Consider the following 17,795-nt stretch of genomic DNA (forward strand, 5'->3'; position numbering starts at 1 on the left):
AAAAGTCTTTGTCACCCCATCCTCGGGGTTCAAATTTCCTCTTTGAACCTATTGCACAATAAACTTTGGTCTACAGCTATTGGCTCCGGTTGGCTGGACTCCTTCCTTTATTCCGCAGGGACCCGGGGGCTCTGCCCAACCAGCTGGGGGACTGAGCAGCCTCGCACCTAGTTTTTTCCTGGGGAAAAGGCTTCCCTGGTGTGGCTCTTCAGGGTCTCCACAAAGCATAGGCCCCCCTGTACCCTGAAATTCCAGCACCATGCAAGGCAGGTGACGCACAGAGCCATCTTCAAATATCGGAAGGGAGTTGGAGCAAGGCTGGTTCCTGCCGCTCTGGGAGGGAGGACCTGAACCAATGGATTCAAATCACAAGAAAGGAGATTCCGACTCAACATCAGGAAGAACTTTCTGACAGTCAGAGCCATTCTAAGATTCTACAATCTAGTCTAGTGATCAGCAAACTTTTTCTGCAGGGGGCCGGTCCACTGTCCCTCCGACCTTGTGGGGGGGGAAATGAACGAATTCCTATGCCCCACAAATAACCCAGAGGTGCATTTTAAATAAAAGCACACATTCTACTCATGTAAAAACACCAGGCAGGCTCCACAAATAACCCAGAGATGCATTTTAAATAAAAACACACATTCTACCCATGTAAAAACACGCTGATTCCCGGACCGTCCGCGGGCCAGATTTAGAAGGCGATTGGGCCGGATCCAGCCCCCGGGCCTTAGTTTGCCTGCCCATGATCTAGTCCGTCTTCCTTTCCCCAATGGGAAGCCCTCAAGCAGGGCCTGGGTGCAGCAGCAACCCTCTTGCCCTTGTGATTCCCAGTACAGTGGTACCTCAGGTTAAGTACTTAATTCGTTCCGGAGGTCCGTTCTTAACCTGCAACTGTTCTTAACCTGAAGCACCACTTTAGCTAATGGGGTCTCCTGCTGCCGCCGTGCCACCGGAGTACAATTTCTGTTCTCATCCTGAAGCAAAGTTCTTAACCTGAAGCACGATTTCTGGGTTAGCGGAGTCTGTAACCTGAAGCATATGTAACCTGAAGCGTATGTAACCCGAGGTACCACTGTACCTGGTGTTCGGGGACATCCCCCCTCCCACAGCGCTGACACAGCCTAGCCCTGGTGGCGAGAAGCCATGGACATCCTCATTCTCCTCCATGAATAAAGAGGAGCCCGCCTTTCAAGCCACCAGTGGCTCCTGCAGAGGAGAGTTCCACAGTTTAACAATACGCTTCTGAAGAAGGATATGCAGGCAAGACTCCCAGCGCACACAATATTGTGATTTATTTCCCTATTCTTACCTGCAGCGCCGAGACGAACTGGACGGTGCTGACGAGGGCCAGCGCGGCCCCCGCAGGGAAGTTGAAGCGCAGGGTCTCCACAAAATGTGCCGTGTCAATCTTGATGTCCACAAAGACATAGAGCATCTTCACTCCCTGCGTGGAGTCGATGGGAACTGGAGGGAGAGGGTAGAGAAAACGACAGGGCGTGTGTGTTTTTTTGGGGGGGGGACCAGGGAGAGAAGCACGCTGATCCTCCATCCAATAGATTTCAGGTCTCACCCCATTAAGATAAATTTTCTTACTCAGCAGTAAACCCCACCAACCCACACTGGGGAGATCCCACACTGACACAATCGCAACATGCTCAGACGCTGGATGAAGAAGGTGGCAAAGTGTGACTTCCCTTCTGCCCAGTCCCAGCAAAATGAAAAAGACAACAATCTCCATCAGGTTTCTAGTCCATATGAGGTGCAGGGAGAGCCAAGCAGAGCAGGAAAGTAGCTCTGGCTACCCAGCCACCGCTGCAAAGAACACATCCACACAGACGCTGACTCTGGCCCCTTTGCAGGTCGAAACACAGAGCAGAAAAGCATAATAATGAAGAATGAATTGCTGGCTGCGATTCCTGTGCTGCAGGGGGCTGCACCCTTGGGGTCCCTTCAGTCTCTACAATTCTATGATTCTGTGAGTCCTTAATGCATTTAATGGTTCTACCAAGGGAGACACTGGCATAAAGACACCAGATTGCCTAGAGAAGTGACTCCCCACAAGGAACTGGGTGTTCCACACCTTCCAGGAAGAGACGGATTCTCCTCCCCAAACTGTGCACCGCACAAAGGGATTTTGTTCCAGAAGGAGCACCTCCCATCGCTCCTCTGCATGAGTGTCTGTTCTGTGACGGAAAGCCACTTCCGCCCCTGTCCTTGCAGCGGGTGCGACTTCAGCATCCCTCCCAACATGATAGAATTACCTGTCCTCCGAGGAGGCTGAAAAACCACCACCTCCTGAGGGAGTCCGCTCCACTGTCTCCACGTGCAAAATCCCCTAGAACTTTTTTTTTGGGGGGGGCGGTTGTCCCTCCTGGTGCCCCGTCTTAGCCAAAGGAACGGGAGCCCACTCAAAAAATTAAGCACAGAGACGCAAGCCATGCCAAAGCTGCGCCTCCACCTGCCATGTATTCTTTATCTGCACTTCCTGCATTGCAGGGGGTTGGGCTAGATGACTTCTGGGGGTCCCTTCCAACCCTGCAATTCCCCAAGGAGGCTTTTCCGAGCAGCGGTTTGGGTGCTTCGCTTTGGATGGCTTTTCAATCTCACCGCCAGAGAGAGAGAGAGGGAAGGAGAGACGGACGGCATGCGGCGTCAATTAAACCTCTCCTAAACGGAACTCGGAACTTGGCTGCCGCACGTCTGCCTGCCCGCAACACCCCTGTGGTGCTGGCGCTGTAGGGCCACTAGCTCAGGGAAGGGAGAGGGGCTGCATTGCCAGCCCCCCCATATCCCACTACCCTGCCTGCTAACTGTGAGAAGCCCCCAAGGGACTCAGGCTGCCCTTTAGGGTGGGGTGTCCCTGCATAATACAACCCCTCCCGCCAGCTTGCCCTGCTCCTCTTGGCGCACTGAAAATCGTGGTTTGGGGGGGGCGGAGAGGGAGGTGTGTGTGTGTGTGCAGAATACAGACTGCTCCTCCTTCTGCAAAGGCCGCCCCTGACCTGGAAAAGTGGCAGAGGGCTGCGATGGGGGGGGGGGAGAGAAGCCAGGAAAAGCAGGAGTAAAATAGGTAAGAGAGATTCCTCCCCACTTCCAATCCGCCTGTGCCAGGGGGTCTTTCAGCCTCCTCCTCATCCACCCGCTTCTCCCCACCCCTCCAATGATCTCCCACCCCCACTCCATCACTGTGAACCCCCCCCCCACACGCACACACCCAGCAACAGCCCTAGCAACAATGCCAAAAAAAAATCAGAGAGCTGGGCCAGAGGGAGGAGAGAGGATGAAGGCTCAGGGAAGCTCCACCCCCCTCCCTCCGGGGCGATAATTCTGCAGATCCACCTTAAAAGCTAACATGGCCCCTTTTTTCCTTTTCTATCTCTCCCTCCCTCCCTCCCCCCCCCCTTTCCTTTCCTTTCCCTGTTATTTTGAGCCGGATTCCATCCTGGGCGGACTTCAAAGTTAGCAGCATCTGGGACAGCAGCGCTGCAGTTGCCATAGCAACAGCATCCAGAGAACCGTTTCCGCCTAGGGAGATGCAAGGCAGCGGCAGCAGCCAGCCCTCTTTTCGGGTTTCCTGGCCTCCCCTCCCCCACCCAGCCAAGCCTTCCTCCTCTTCCTCCTCCAGTGCAGCAAAGCCCCCCCCAACCCCGAAATACTCTCCATGGGGCAAAGCAGGGCCACAGCCCGTCCCCAGAGGCTCCCAAAATCAAGGACGCTGTGAAACAAAAGGAAAAACAGGAGAGGAAAGGAGGCAGGCGGGGCAGAAATAATTCAGACTCCAGAGTTCCCTTTATGTTCAAAGGCTGCCTTTCCTCCAAGGAGCTCAAGGGGGCGCCCAAGGACCTCCTGCCCACCACTCCCGGGTTTGTCCTCACTGCAACCCTGCGAGGAAGGCCAGGCGAAAAGGATGGATGGATGGAAGGAAGGAAGGAAGGAAGGAAGGAAGGAAGGAAGGAAGGAAGAAAGGAAGGGAGGGAGGGAGGCGGCCCACCCAAGGCGACCTACCAAGGTAACCTTGGGTTACGAACGTTGCAGGTTGCGCATTTTCGGGTTGCGGACCGCGCCAAACCCAGATGTACCAGAACAGGTTACTTCTGGGTTTTGGTGCTCGCGCATGCGCAGAAACACAAAATGTCACGCGCATGCGCAGAAACGCCAAATTGCGTCACGCACGTGCGCCATGGGTTTTGAACGCTGCGGGTTGCAAACATGCCTCCTGCACGGATCACATTCGCAACCCGAGGTACAAGGCCAAGTGGAGATGTGAACCCCCAGTTCCCCCAGTCTGGCACTCTTCAACTGCCACACCATGACTAGACCTCCTGGCCCTTGTCTCCTTCGTACCCAGGCAGCTGTGGCCGTAGTGGACCAGGAAGTCGGCTCCCAGCGCCCGGGCGGTGAAGTCGTCCACGCAGCAGGCCCCATAAGTCACATCGCCCATCACCACGGCCTCGGCCTCTGTGAACCTGCAAGAGAGGAGAGGAGGTGGGCTGAGGAAAGAGGGAACCACTCTGCCCCACTTCCCAGCTTTGGGGCCCAGCCAGGTGCTGCTGGGGAACAGCAGCAGGTGCACCACTGGACCGGAGAAGACCCCGATGAATCCCCACAAGCTCAAGCCGGTCGCCATCTTCTGGCCTCAGTTCTCCCAGATGGGAAATGGGAACAGGGACATCTTAACACCACCAGAAGAGTCCATGGCCCATCCGGCCCAGTATTCTGACAGTGGCCAAAAAGATGCCCCAAATGCGAAACCCGCAAGCAGGATGTAAGCACAAGAGCTCCTTCTCCTCCTGCGGTTTCGGCATTAATGGTTTCCGGCCACACAGGCAGAGCGTCGCCATCCTGGCTAGTCGCCTATCAATAGGCATCTCCTCCTTCATGAGTTTGCCCAATCCCCTTTCACAGCCATCCAGGTTGGCAGCCATCATTGTGACTCCTGTGGGAGTGAGTTCCACAGATTAACTCTGTGCTGGGTGAAGAAGCCTTTTGATCTATCCCGAATCTTCCAACGGTCAGCTTTGCCGGATGCCCACAAGTCCCAACTTCCTTTCTAGGGGCTTCTTGCAAGGGCAGCAAAGGGATGTATTGTGACTGCTCCACTGCAGGGGGTCAGACTACATGACCTTTGGGGGTCCTGTCCAACTCGACGATTCTAGGATTTTTTAAGGAAGAGGCCACTGGGGCAGCAAGTTAGGAAGAAGCTGCACCTGTGGCAGGATGGTCAAAGGCACCTCCACAGCCACCCCACCCCACCCCTGTAGGGGAGGCGACCCCACCCTCTCCCTCCGCCAGCTGGAAGACCCCCGGCCGGCTGCCCCCTCCCTCCGCTGCCCCAGCAGCCAGGCCACTCCGGAGATGTCAACATGATTAAACTGGAGTGTGCTAATCCACCTCCTCAATTGGGGAAAGCTGTTTGCAATTCAGGGGATTAGGCGCTCATCAAAAAATGAGGCTGCGCTTCTCCGAGGCAGAAGATGCAGGAGGGAGAGAGAAGCAGGGGAGGCAGGCAGAACACCCACAGCCGGCCCCACAGCACCAGAAAGGGGGCAGCCCCACCAGAGAAAAAGCCCAGGACGGGAAGGCGCATCCTTGCTCCGGCTAGAGCAGGGACTGTGGCCTGCAGGAGATCTCGCTCCCCTGGACGGAGTGGGACAATCGTACTGCTCATCGGCAGCAGGAGACGACCAGTTGGGGGGGGCTGACGCTGTGGGGCAGGAGGTTCCCCACCTGGGTGGCGACTGGTCTTCCCATTCCACAGACGGGGAAAACTGTGGCCGAGGAAACGCGGCAACAGAGAAGCGGCAGAGATGGGGTGTGAAGTCGCAGGGAGAGTTTTAAGGGACCAAAATAATCATTGGAGGCAATCCCACCCTGCTTGTGGGAACACTGGGGGCTGAGGGGGACCAAGAGAGCTTTTAGTCACTAAGGATTCCTAAACAGAACCTCCACGGTCAGAGGCAGTCTACCTTAGCATGCGGGAGAACAAGAGCAGGAGGAGGCTGCTGCTCTCAGGTCCTGCTTGCCGTGGGCTCCCTTTGGGGTCATCTGGTCAGCCACAGAGGGGCTTCTTCACGCAGCACACGGATAACCTGTGGAACTCCCTCCCACCGGATGTCCACCCACCTAGATGGCTCGAAAAGCTAATTAGAAAAATCCATGGAGGAGGAGGAAGGAGGAGAGGGCTCCCAGGTCCTGCTGATGGCTTCCCACTGGGGCATCTGGCTGGCCAGGGTGGGATCTGGTGGGCACCACTTTGGCCCAATCCAGCTGCGGCCAGCTGCTCTTCTGATGCCCCTCGCCCCCTTCACCCAGCACAAAATCTGCGGTTATCTGGGCGCTGCAGGGGAAGGAAGCCAGCTGGATGCACCAAGGCTGCACGCGAGGGCACGGAGGCCCTGATCCTCCTGCCCCTGCAAGAACCTGGCCCTCGCCCCCTGCACCCGCCAAGGCAGGCAGCGCCAGGCAGGCCAGGGACTCCCCCGTTGGCGGCGGCTGCAGCTGCCAGTGCTCCCGCCGCCCCTACGGAGCGGACGCCTCGCAGTTCAGCTCCACCGGTTCTTCTCCCGTCAAAATGTCACACGATAAACAGATCATTAACTCTGATTGGAGAAGGCCGCAGGGCACTATTCTGCTAACAGCCTCCCTCCTTCCTTTCTGCCTTCCTTCCCAGGGCGAAAGGCAGGCAGCGGTGGCAGCAAAAGGGGGGTGTGGAATGGAGGAAGGGGAAGGGGCTGCGGCGAGGGGGGGGCAGAAGTGCCATGTTTTGGGCTGTGGTGGGGATCCAATGAGGACTAGCACCTGGGAGGCGTCAAATCCCCCCCGCTCAGCCTTCGTGAAGCTCACCTGGCCCCGCTCAGCCTGACCTACCTTGCAAGGTTGTTGTGGGGAACAGGTTTGCTGGGAAGCACCCTGCCTGCCACGTTGGGGAAAACAGGGGGGTATAAATGCAATTGATGATAATAATCAATTGCAGGGAGAGGTGTGTGATCTGCTGGGGGGGGCAAGGAGAGGTCTTTCAGCTCAGGCAGCGACTGGGGGGTGTCGTGTGTTGGGGGGGGCTGACAGACAAAGCGGGAGAGAGATTTGGCGGCTGGGCCACGCAGGTGCCAGACTCCACCTGCGAGAAGGCTGCGAATTTGGAAAGCCGAAAATAGCAGCCGCCTTCAAGACGCAGCAGCAGCAGCAGCGGCGCCCTGGCTGGGCCGCCTGGGAAGCCGAACTCTGCAGCCCCGCCTGAGATCTATGCAAATCCAGCAGGACGGCATTTGCATGCGCTTCTCCCTGCCCCTTCGCTTCCTCGTGAGGAGGGAGAGCGAAGGAAGGGAGAAGCACGGCTGCTGCGCCATCAGCCCCGGAGAGGTGGCCAAACCCGCCTCCGATCCCACAGCTTTGGCCAGCAGTTGCCCTTCTGCGACCGCCTAGAGGGCGAGTCCCTTGCTGCTCCTTGGAATCGCAGAATTCTGCAGTTGGAAGGGACTCCCAAGGCTCATCCAGTCCAGCTCAGGAAGCCTCCGCAGAGCTCAGTTCCTGCCTGAGAGTTGCTCACTGTGAAGACAGGAGACTGGGCTCCCAGTTCAGGGGCAGTCTATCTCGATTCCTGTTCTCCGAGGGGTATTTGGCCCCTGTGAGATCAAGACGGCTGGACTCAATGGGCCGCTGGCCTGATCCAGCAGGCTTATGCCCTTACGGAGGGACGGAGAGGTGAGAGCGGCTCCCAGCCCCCCCCCATGCCAACTCCATGGGCACCTTGGCATTCGAGATGCGCCTCTCTGCCTCCTTTGATCCTCCTTATCTCCCCGTCCTGGCTTGTTCTGCGAGTGGGGAGAGAGGGCTTTAAAGTTTCTGCCAGAGAGGCTCCTTTCATGCCCAAGATCTCTGCCAAGACCGGAGACTTGCGCACGCCGCGCCGTTCCTGGCGAGTTGGTCTGGCGCACTCTGCTTAACTCTCGCCCGCCCTCCCCGGCAGACAAGCAGCCGGTTCCAAGGACGACATATCCGGGAAAGAGACATTGAGTACCCGCCCCAAAGGAAGCACCACGTTCGAATCCTGTGTTGGGTTTGGGCTGTGTCAGGTTGACGGGCTGGGAGGAATCGCCCCCCAGCCTCCGCCGGCACTCGCTCAGAAGGTGGGTGGCTCTGCCAAGCTGAGAAGATCTGAGTGGGCGGCACCCACCGCACCATGATCGCCCCCTCCTTTCACGCACCCACACGTCCTCCCCCCCCCTTTATGGCCTCCTGAATATTTCACTCAGAGTAATCTCTGGAAGAGAGGTTTCATATGAAAGGCAGGAGCGGCACAAGAGCCCAGGAGGGGATTTGGGGAGGGGGGGGTGAGAGATACAGTAGAGAGAAAATGCAGAGGCCAGGATGCTCCCTCGCATGGCAATCACCGCAGGAAGCCAGGCGGATCCGAGGCCGAGTCTGGACGCTGCTTTGGCACAACGGCAATGTCCGTCCGCTCCCAGCCCCACGGAGGGACGTTCTCCCCACGCCACTCCCAGAAAGGCTTTTCAGGGCAGGGTTGCCTTGGAAAGCAGGCTGGAGGAGGGGGCTAAGAATGGCTACTAGCCGGGATGATGGCTCTGCTCTGCCGCCGAAGGCCAGGGATGCTTTGGGGTACCCGTTGATGGAAACCGCAGGAGGGGAGGGGGCTCCGGCGCCCCTGCTTGTGGCCACGGGGAGGGGGAACAGGAGGCTGGACTCGATGGGGCCCCATCTGGGGCCCGTTCCGGCTGCCAGGCTCTTCCGATGGTCTCAAGAGGGGGGCGGGGAAGAGAACGGAGGTTTGTGTCTTGCCAGTTTGGATTTTCCCCTCATTTAAGAGCGGCAATGAGGGGCATTTAAAAGGACCGTTTGCAATCTCTGGGAAACAGAAAGGCTGGGTCAAGGGAAACATGCGGGCAAAACCTGGCAGGCGCCCTGAGGGTTCCGCATCCAGACCAACGGAAGCCACGCCTGGGCAGAGGAACCAGGTTGTCCCGTCCAGATGTTCCGGACTGCAACGCCCATCAGCCCCCAGCTCTCCTGCAGCCATGATGGAGGGAACTGCAGTCCAGAATGCCCAAGGGGTGCCAGGGCGACAAAGGCTCCTTTGCAAGGCTGGCTGAGAGCAAGAGGCTTGGCGGCCACAAGAAGGGGATCCTGGGGGTGGATGCGGCCATCTCCCCTTCCTGGTCCCCGGCGCCTGGGTGGTAGAGTGCCTTTAAAGCTGGAGGCTCCACCAAGGCACTCGGCTGCAGATAAGGCCTCACTTCTAGGAGAAGGGCAGCGGCCCTGGGCAAAGCACAGGACCAGTGGCATTTGCAAGAGAGCAGCCCCCTGGTTGGGGCAATTTGGCCCTGCAATGTGGGCCCCCAGCCCCCTCCTCCTCCTGTGCCTGCAGCACCAAGGATCAGAAGCAGCTGCTGCCAGGGAAAGTCATGCTTCAGGTTTCATTCAGATAAAAGGATCGCCATAATCAGCTGCCTTTGAAGTAGGAGACATGAAAGCGGCCCCATGCTGGGAGGGAGGCCAGCTCCCTTAAAGGGCCAGCAGCACACCAGCCAGGGACTGGCTGCAGCTGCTGCAGCAGGAAAGGGAAAGGGACCTGCCCCCCTCCTTAAAACAAGACCAGCCGCTGCATTGGGCCAAAGGGGGACCATCTAGTCCAGCCTCCTGTCCTCACAGGGCCCCAAGGGACCCCCCTGAGCAGGACATGGAAGCAACAGCGATCTCCCGCCCCCAAAACCCCAAAGAGCTGCTGCCAGCCAGTGCAGACAGCACTGAGCAAGATGGGACGATGACCACCTCAGCCTCCTCCATTCCTGTGTAAGCCAGCCCCTCACTTAGAATAAGGAGGACTAGAGTACTGATAGGGTGGTTCAGTGGCAGAGCCCTGCCTTGCATGCCAAGCTCCTGAAGGTTCAATCCTGGAGAGCCGTGGCTGCCGGTCCGTGCGGACAATACTACGCTAGATGGGCAAACGGCCTGACTCAGCAGAAGGCAGTTTTCACTACGTTCCTTTTTAACTGGACGCTTTATTCAAGCCAGGTTTGCTCTGGGGGTAAGACAAGGTACCTGCGCCACGACGGAAAGTTATCCCATCAGTCCCGAAAAGGGAGTCGCAGGCCACACCTTGTGGCACCTGGAAGGGGGTGGCAGCCTGGCCACAGTCCTGCTCCCTGGTCTGGACGCGGGGGCCCCTCCAGACAACCCCCTCCAGCTCGCGAGGCCACCCAACAAAGGTGCCAGGAAGAAGGGCTATATTTTCAAATGAAATTAAAAAAAAATTGGCAGCCCTGCAAATGAGTCTAGGATGCCCTGAGGCTCTGCAAACAGGGGCAGATCCTGTCAGCTCCCCGTTTGACCCTCAAACCAGCCATGCCAGGCGCAGAAGTGGCCACCCGTAGGAAGGGACCTGACACCTGCAGTCGGGCCACTGGCTCATCTAGCTCAGTACGGCCTGCACTGGCTGGCAGCAGCTTTCCGGGGCCTTCCCCTAAAAAGGATGTTTCTAGTCCCTCGCGGCTCTGCAGAAAGGGCTGGTCTAAGCAGCAGCAGAGGAAGAGGCTTTCTACTCAACTAGATTGAGGCTCAGTGCTGTCTGCACTGACTGGCAGCCCCGGCTCTCTGCTGTTTCAGCTCTGCTTACTCTGAGCAAACCATTTATACCAGCATGCATTATTCCTGCCCCCTCCCACTCACGCCAAGCGCCCCCTCTCAGGGTCCAGCCCACCCATTCGCCCTCCGCCCTGCTCTCAATCCCCGCCAGGGGCCAGTCCACGTTTGACATCTTTTCCCCCTACTCACCTCTCAATGATGTCTGCCAGGGTGCAGGCAAACATGAGGAGGCCTTCGGGCATCTGCAGCGCCACTGAGAGAAAGAAGGAAGGGACACATGTCACAGAAAGCTCATTTCCTCCTCCCTCCTTATCCATTTTCCTTTTGTGCTGCGTCTTCTCATACTGCAACCCCGACAGGGCAGCGACTATCTTTTGCATGTGCGATTTCAAATCAGTTCCGTGGGCCTTTTTCTGACAGAACAGCAGGATAAAAATATTCTCAAAGCTGGGGGCCTTGGACCTCCACATTTCCGGCCAAATTCTCAGCTCACACCCCTGCGCAGAAGGCTGGAAGGGGGCTTCTGAGCAACCAGAGAGGAGGCAGTGCCCCTTCTCCCCCAGACCCATCATGGCACACCGGGGTGAGGTGGAACAACCTCTGGGCATGCCTTGAGCCCAACCCAGGAACGCTCCCTTTGCAGGGTCCTTGCACGAAGCATTATGGGATGGTTGCATCTGCAATGCCGGCGGCTGAAACTGGCCCAGCTGCCGCTAAGGTGGGGAGAGGACCCAGGAAGTCAAGGGGCTACTCCAGCCGGACAAGACCTTTCAACCCAAGGCAGCGTGGCTGAGTGGTTAGAGTACTGGGCTAGAACCCGGAAAAGACCAGGGTTCAAATACCCTCTTGGCCATGAAGCTCACTGCCTCTCAACCGGGTTGCTCTGAGGATGAAACGGGAAGAAGTGTGTAGGCCACCTTGAGCTCCATGGGAGAAAAAGTTGGGATACAAATGCAATAGAATTAATAAACTTCATCTGGATTTTCCATTCATTCACAGGCAGCTGGATCAGGCCCAAGAGGGGCCCATCTCGTCCGGCATCCTCTTCTCACAGTGGTCAAGCAGGTGGCCCAAAGGGAAGCCCACAAAGAAGACCTGAGCAGAACCTCTGGTATTCAGAGGTAGACTGTCCCTGGGCATGGAGGTTCTGCCACCACAATAGACCTCTCCATAGGAAAAGCCTGATGGATCGGGCACATTAAGTCTTCTGTTCTCACAATGGCCGAGCAGGTGCCACCAAGGGAAGCCTGCAAGCAGGACCTGAGCGCAAGAGCCCTCTGCCCTCCTGCGCTTTCCACGGGAAACCGACAGCGGAGGCAGAGAATATCCATTGTGGGTCATGGCCTCTCCTCCTCCATGAATCTGCCCAATCCTCTTTTAAGTTGGTGGCTCCTGCGGAGGTGAGTTCCACAGGTTAACCACGCACTGTGGGAAGAAGCCCTTCCTTTCGTCTGCCCTGAACCTTCCATCCCCGCTCCCCATCTCTCCCAACGTGGGGCGCGCCTGGCTAGCTGCCCTCCAGAGGCCCCTCCCCACTCCGCCCCCCCCAGCCGCGCAAGCAGAGGCCTGGCTCCGCCTGGCAGAGCTCCCAGGCCCCTCGGCAGATGACGCTGCCCTGTCCGATCCCATTATCACCCTGACGCGGAGGCTGATCATCGGGCCGACGTGACTCTTGCTCGGGCAACGGCTGCATGCAGCCAGCTCGTCTTGGCACGGATGGCACCAGTCAGCAGCCGCTGTGCCAGCCCCCCCCCTGGCAGCCACCACGCACACAAGCCAAGGTCTGCCACCCTGGTCCCCCCCCCCGAAACAGGGCTTCCCCACGAGGATGCAGGCTGCACGGCTGTGGGACTGTGAGAGCACCAAGAGCCTGGCTGCAGGATCAGGCCAGGGGGGTCCCATCCAGCCCGACCTTCCCCCTTCGCAGACTGAATCCGGCTCTCAGCTCTCCTCTCCGCCTCCTTGTGTGCCCCTCCCAGAGCTCCCACGCCCAGAGTGGTTCAACAGGGAACCCTGGGAACCGTAGTTCTGTGCAAGGTCTCTGAAGAACTCGGCACCCTGAGCAAACTACAGCTCCCAGGACTCCCTGGGGGAAGCCGTGGCTGCCTTAAAAGCAACATCAGAATTTTCTGGTGTCCATGTGGCCTGGGGGACGGGGTGGAAAGCCCCGGTTTCCCCCAAAGAATCCTGGGAGCTGTAGTTTGTCAAGGGTGCTGAGTTGTAAGGAGACGCCCCCCGAGAGCTGCAATTCCCAAGTTCCCTGTGAAGGGGGATGTGGGAATTGTAGCTCTGAGAGGACAGAGGGCTCTTCCAACACCGCTCAGGACCCTGAACAAAACTACAGCTCCCAGAAGCCTCTGGGGGAGCCATAAGTGTTTAAAGCAGCATCGTGGTGCTTTAACTGCCTGAGTTGGCTCCGCCCATCATTGACTCTGGCTCCGCCCACCCCAGGCTCCCTGCCTCCTGCTTCACCAGCCGCCATGGGCTCAGAGGGTGGGGGTCTCTTGGGCCCAAACTGGAGCCCTGAGCTCAGCCCAGGAAGGAGAGCAGGAGACGACTGCAGGGGGTTGTTCCAGATGACCTTTGGGGGTCCCCTTCCAACTCCATAGTCTTGCCATCTGCCCCCCAGCCAAGACACTCACCCCGCTTCGCCCCGGCCTGCCGGATCCGCCACACCGTCTTGTGGACCTCAAAGTTGTAGTTGCTGGGGAGGGATGCCATGGCTGCCTGGAGCTCAGGGTCCGAGAGGATCTCCTGGGGGATCTGGTGAGCCACCCGGCGGGGGCCTCGGCGGGCTGCAGGAGGAGGAGGAGGGGAGAATCAGCAGCTGAGTCGGGACTGAGGAACCAGCACGGCTTCTGTGTCTCCTCCCCTCAGGCTGGGTGGAAGTGAGGGAAAGGCACTCTGCACATGCTTAGAGGTCTCCTGCCCGCTTCATGCGTTCCAGGGTTGAGAGCAAGAGCCCAGGTGGGCGACCAGAGGCCAGAGCAGCTCTTCTTGATCAGGTCAAGGGGACATCAGGCAGCAATCTCCTCAACCTCAGCCATTATTCATGGGTTTTTATTTAGTTCATCTAAGAAAAATTGTACAGTGGTACTTCGGGTTAAATACGCTTCAGGTTACATACGCTTCAGGCTACATACGCTTCAGGTTACAGACTCTGCTAACCCAGAAATAGTACCTCAGGTTAAGAATTTTGCTTCAGGATGAGAACAGAAATTGTGCTCTGGCGGCGCGGCAGCAGCGGGAGGCCCCATTAGCTAAAGTGGTGCTTCAGGTTAAGAACAGTTTCAGGTTAAGAACAGACCTCTGGAACGAATTAAGTACATAGCCAGAGGTACCACTGTATTCTGCTGGACTGTAATAAATCCTTTATGCAGGTGTTCCTTCTATTCAGAGGCTGACTGGCCCTGAAGCAGCACTAGAAACCCAAATATATACAGTGGTACCTTGGTTTACGAACTTAATCCGTTCTGGAAGTCCGTTCTTAAACTGAAACAGTTCTTAAACCGAGGTGCACTTTCCCTAATGAGGTCTCCCGTCGCCGGTGCCCTTCCACCGTTCGGCTTCTGTTCTTAGACTGAGGTAAAGTTCGCAAACCAGGACACTATTTCCGGTTTTGCGGAGTTCGTATACCAAATAGTTCGTAAACAGGGCTGTTCTTAAACCAAGGTACCACTGTAATCTAGTCGCCAAATGGAACCTTAAACCTAGGCTGCAATCGACACAATTGAATTTCTAGGCACTGTTTTTCCCTTTTCTTTTTTGCGATGGAGTTTCTATGATTATCATTATCATCATTATTATTTTCATTTCTATACAGTTTAAAGAACAAATCTCAGAGGGGTTTACCACACATTAAAACATGAAGCAAAACGAATCCAAGCTTCAAGGGAAATCTTCCAGATCCTTCTCTCAGTGGCACTTTGCCTTCCCCAGTCGCCAACCGAAAAATCCAGAGATCTCCACATGGTCACAACTGGAAATGCGACAGCCTCAAAATGCGCCTGGCTCTGGGCTAATTTCTAGCACTGCCCTGAACCTGTAGGTTCCTTTAACCCACCAGGCCAGAGAGCCATTATATTACATCACAAAAGAGAACTGTAAAGTTGTAAGGGACACCTGAGAGTCATATAGTCCCACCCCCTGCAATGCAGGAATCACAGCGAAAGAATCCTTGACAGGTGCCAATCCAACCTCTGTTGAAGAAGAAGAAGAAGAAGAAGAGTTTGGATTTGATATCCCGCCTTTCACTCCCTTTAAGGAGTCTCAAAGCGGCTCACATTCTCCTTTCCCTTCCTCCCCCACAACAAACACTCTGTGAGGTGACTGGGGCTGAGACTTCAGAGAAGTGTGACTGGCCCAAGGTCACCCAGCAGCTGCATGTGGAGGAGCGGAGACGCGAACCCGGTTCACCAGATTACGAGTCTACCGCTCTTAACCACTACACCACACTGGCCACAAAAAACCACACCACGCGAAAAACCTCCAAGGAAGAAGAACCCGCCACTTTCCACCTTCCAAGGTAAAGGTTAAGGGACCCCTGACCATTAGGTCCAGTCACGGACAACTCTGGGGTTGCGGCGCTCATCTCGCTTTACTGGCCGAGGGAACCGGCGTACAGCTTCCAGGTCATGTGGCCAGCATGACTAAGCCGCTTCTGGCAAACCAGAGCAGCGCACGGAAATGCCGTTTACCTTCCCGCCAGAGCGGTCCCTATTTATCTACTTGCACTTTGATGTGCTTTCGAACTGCTAGGTTGGCAGGAGCAGGGACCGAGCAATCCCCGTCATTGCGGGGATTCGAACCACCGACCTTCTGATCGGCAAGTCCTAGGCTCTGTGGTTTAACCCACAGCGCCACCCACGTCCCCTCCACCTTTCAAGGGAAGGGGCAAATTTAGTCAATAAGATAGATCCAGGAGGGAGAAACTCTGGCAAGTTTAGGGGGAAATGAAAGATTAAGAGAAAGCATGGGGGGGGGCATCCTCACCTTCCTTCTCAAGATGGGGGCTCCCCTAGGGCAGGGAGCAGAGATCTTCCCTCCTGAACACACACACACACACACACACCATGCTAGTATTTTGGGCAGATGAGGCAAGTGTGCCAGTTGGGGACGTAGGGTGAAATCTGAGTCACCTTTTAGCAGGGTGCTTGGCACCCTCCCACGGTGGCAGGGTGTGTGTAGATGGAGCTGCCCAGAAAGGGCTGGTGGGCATCAACTGCTTCAGCTGAATGCCAACGTCAGAAAGGGTGATCTGCTATTCTTCTATTCTTCCCCCCCCAAAAGACACCCCCTCTTTTTAACACAAACGCCATCCTGTGAATCAGCAAAGCGACAAGAGTTCTCAGAGAACACAACTTGGCAAAGAGTTATTTGGGGTGGGGGGGTGGAGAGGTGACAGAAAGTAGTTTGAGGGGGCTATTTATGCTCCTGCGTGAATGTGCCCCCCTGCTCCCCCCAAAACACACCCCAATAGGCGGTGGCTACTGTAGGAAGGAGCAGAGAGAAAATGAATCACCGGAGGTCTTGCCTACTCACCAGTGAGAGGCAAGAGAACCAGAAGAGGAGCACACATTGCGGGGGCCGAGGCGGAAGGGCGTGGTTCTCTGGAAGAGCAGCTGCTTGGCATGCAGAAGGTTCAGTCCCCAATAGCATCTCAAGGAGAGTCACTGCCAATCAACATATGATGCTGAACTCGAGGGGCCAATAGCCTGACTCGGGAGAAAGCAGCTTCTGACCTTCCTTTTCTCAATCAGAACAATGAGGACTGGAACCTTGCTTTATTTTTAGGGGACTAGCCGCAGCTCACTGCGGATGTGTGTGCTTTGCATGCAGAAGGTCCCAGGCTCAGTCCACAACAACAGGGTGTAAGAAGAGCCCTGGTGGATCAGGCCCAAGGGGGCCCACCTAGTCCAGCCTCCTGTCTCCCAGAGGCCAATTGGACACCTGCAAGCAGGACTTGAGCACAAGAGCCCTTCTCCCTCCTGCGGTTTCCAGGAACTGGGATTCAAAAGCATTGCATCTGGGAGAAGGATCCCGCAAGGAGCTTTTGAGGGCCTTGCCCTGCAAGGCAATTGCCTTTTGGTTCTTACTTTGGGGCCAGGGCAATTGGGGACCAGCAACGCTTTTAATTTGAGAAGCAGGAAGTAGCATGCACAAGAGTAATCTCCCTCTCGCTCTTTCTTGTCTCCCCATATTGTCCTCACAGCAGCCCTGCAAGGAAGACCAGCCTGAGAGATCCCTCAGGAAGCACCACAGCCAAGCTGGTTCCTCTCAGCTGTGAGAGTCCAGCCCTCTAAAGCAGGCATGGCCAAACTCGGCCCTCCAGCTGCTATGGGACTACAATTCCCATCATCCCTGGTGACTGGTCCTATTAGCTAGGGATGATGGGAGTTGCAGTTCCAAAACAGCTGGAGGGCCAAGTTTGGCCACGCCTGCTCTCAAGTGTTCCTTCCAACTTTACAATTTAAATTAGACGAAATCTGCAGCGAGGCTGAGACGGACCTCAGCACCCTGCTGGATCAGGTCTGAGGCCTATCAATGTCAGCCTCCACCTCCTCCCCACATCTCACTCGGGGATGCCTCCGGCCCTCGCTCTTCCTTCCGCTCAACAGCTGATATTCAGGGGTAGACCACCTCGGGCCAAGGGGGCTCTATAGGTGGCTTTTCTCCTCCCACACGGCAGAACCCGACTCCCTCCTGCAAGGACCACGCAGGGGAAAAGGCCCCACATATTGACACCTCCAGATTTTTGTGAAGGGGGGCAGATAAAACATAACAACGACAGTAAATAAGAACAATAAATAAAGGCAGAGCCCCCTCTCCACGCCTCCTGCGCGTGCCCGCTGCGCCCGCTCCGGAGCGACTCCGAATTCACCTAGCGCCGGATCCGGAGTGGGACCTGTCGCCTCCCTCGCTCCTCCTGGATCCGCCATGGCTGCCAAACCCACGTGGAGCCCAGAAAGGCAGCGCCAGGGGAGCGCCGGCCACGCGAGCCAGGCAGGAGCGAGCCGCCGCCGAGCGCATCGATGGGCAGCGAAGAAAGGCGGCGCCAGCCCGAAGCCCCGTTTGTGGGGCTGCAGGGAGCCCTTTCGTGTGGGGGCCGGGGCTCAGCCGGCCCCAGCACCTGTTTCCCGTGACTCCTCATCATTACTATTAGCATTTATGGCATCGTAGATCAGGAGGCAGCG

General features: G+C 56.8%; 1 protein-coding gene across 6 annotated transcripts in view; it reads right to left on the reverse strand.

Annotated features, from left to right (window-relative positions):
* DPH1 (diphthamide biosynthesis 1) overlaps window positions 1–17,591 on the reverse strand; it is a 38,061-nt gene extending 20,470 nt beyond the window's left edge. For 2 of the 6 annotated variants that reach the window (XM_053366722.1, XM_053366721.1), the window contains exons 1-5: window positions 17,423–17,574; window positions 13,245–13,397; window positions 10,792–10,855; window positions 4,348–4,469; window positions 1,313–1,467 (exon numbers count right to left, since the gene is read on the reverse strand). In XM_053366722.1, the coding sequence (XP_053222697.1) occupies window positions 1,313–1,467; window positions 4,348–4,469; window positions 10,792–10,855; window positions 13,245–13,397; window positions 17,423–17,540 (612 nt within the window). In that variant the 5' untranslated portion in view covers window positions 17,541–17,574. Of the gene's footprint in view, window positions 1–1,312; window positions 1,468–4,347; window positions 4,470–10,791; window positions 10,856–13,244; window positions 13,398–15,740; window positions 15,886–17,422 lie in introns of those variants that run through there. The other 4 variants (XM_053366720.1, XM_053366719.1, XM_053366724.1 and 1 more) reach the window with 4 other exon arrangements.
* Window positions 17,592–17,795: the final 204 nt, after the last annotated feature.

Source organism: Podarcis raffonei, chromosome 15 (genome assembly GCF_027172205.1).
Source record: "Podarcis raffonei isolate rPodRaf1 chromosome 15, rPodRaf1.pri, whole genome shotgun sequence".
Lineage (NCBI taxonomy): Eukaryota > Metazoa > Chordata > Lepidosauria > Squamata > Lacertidae > Podarcis > Podarcis raffonei.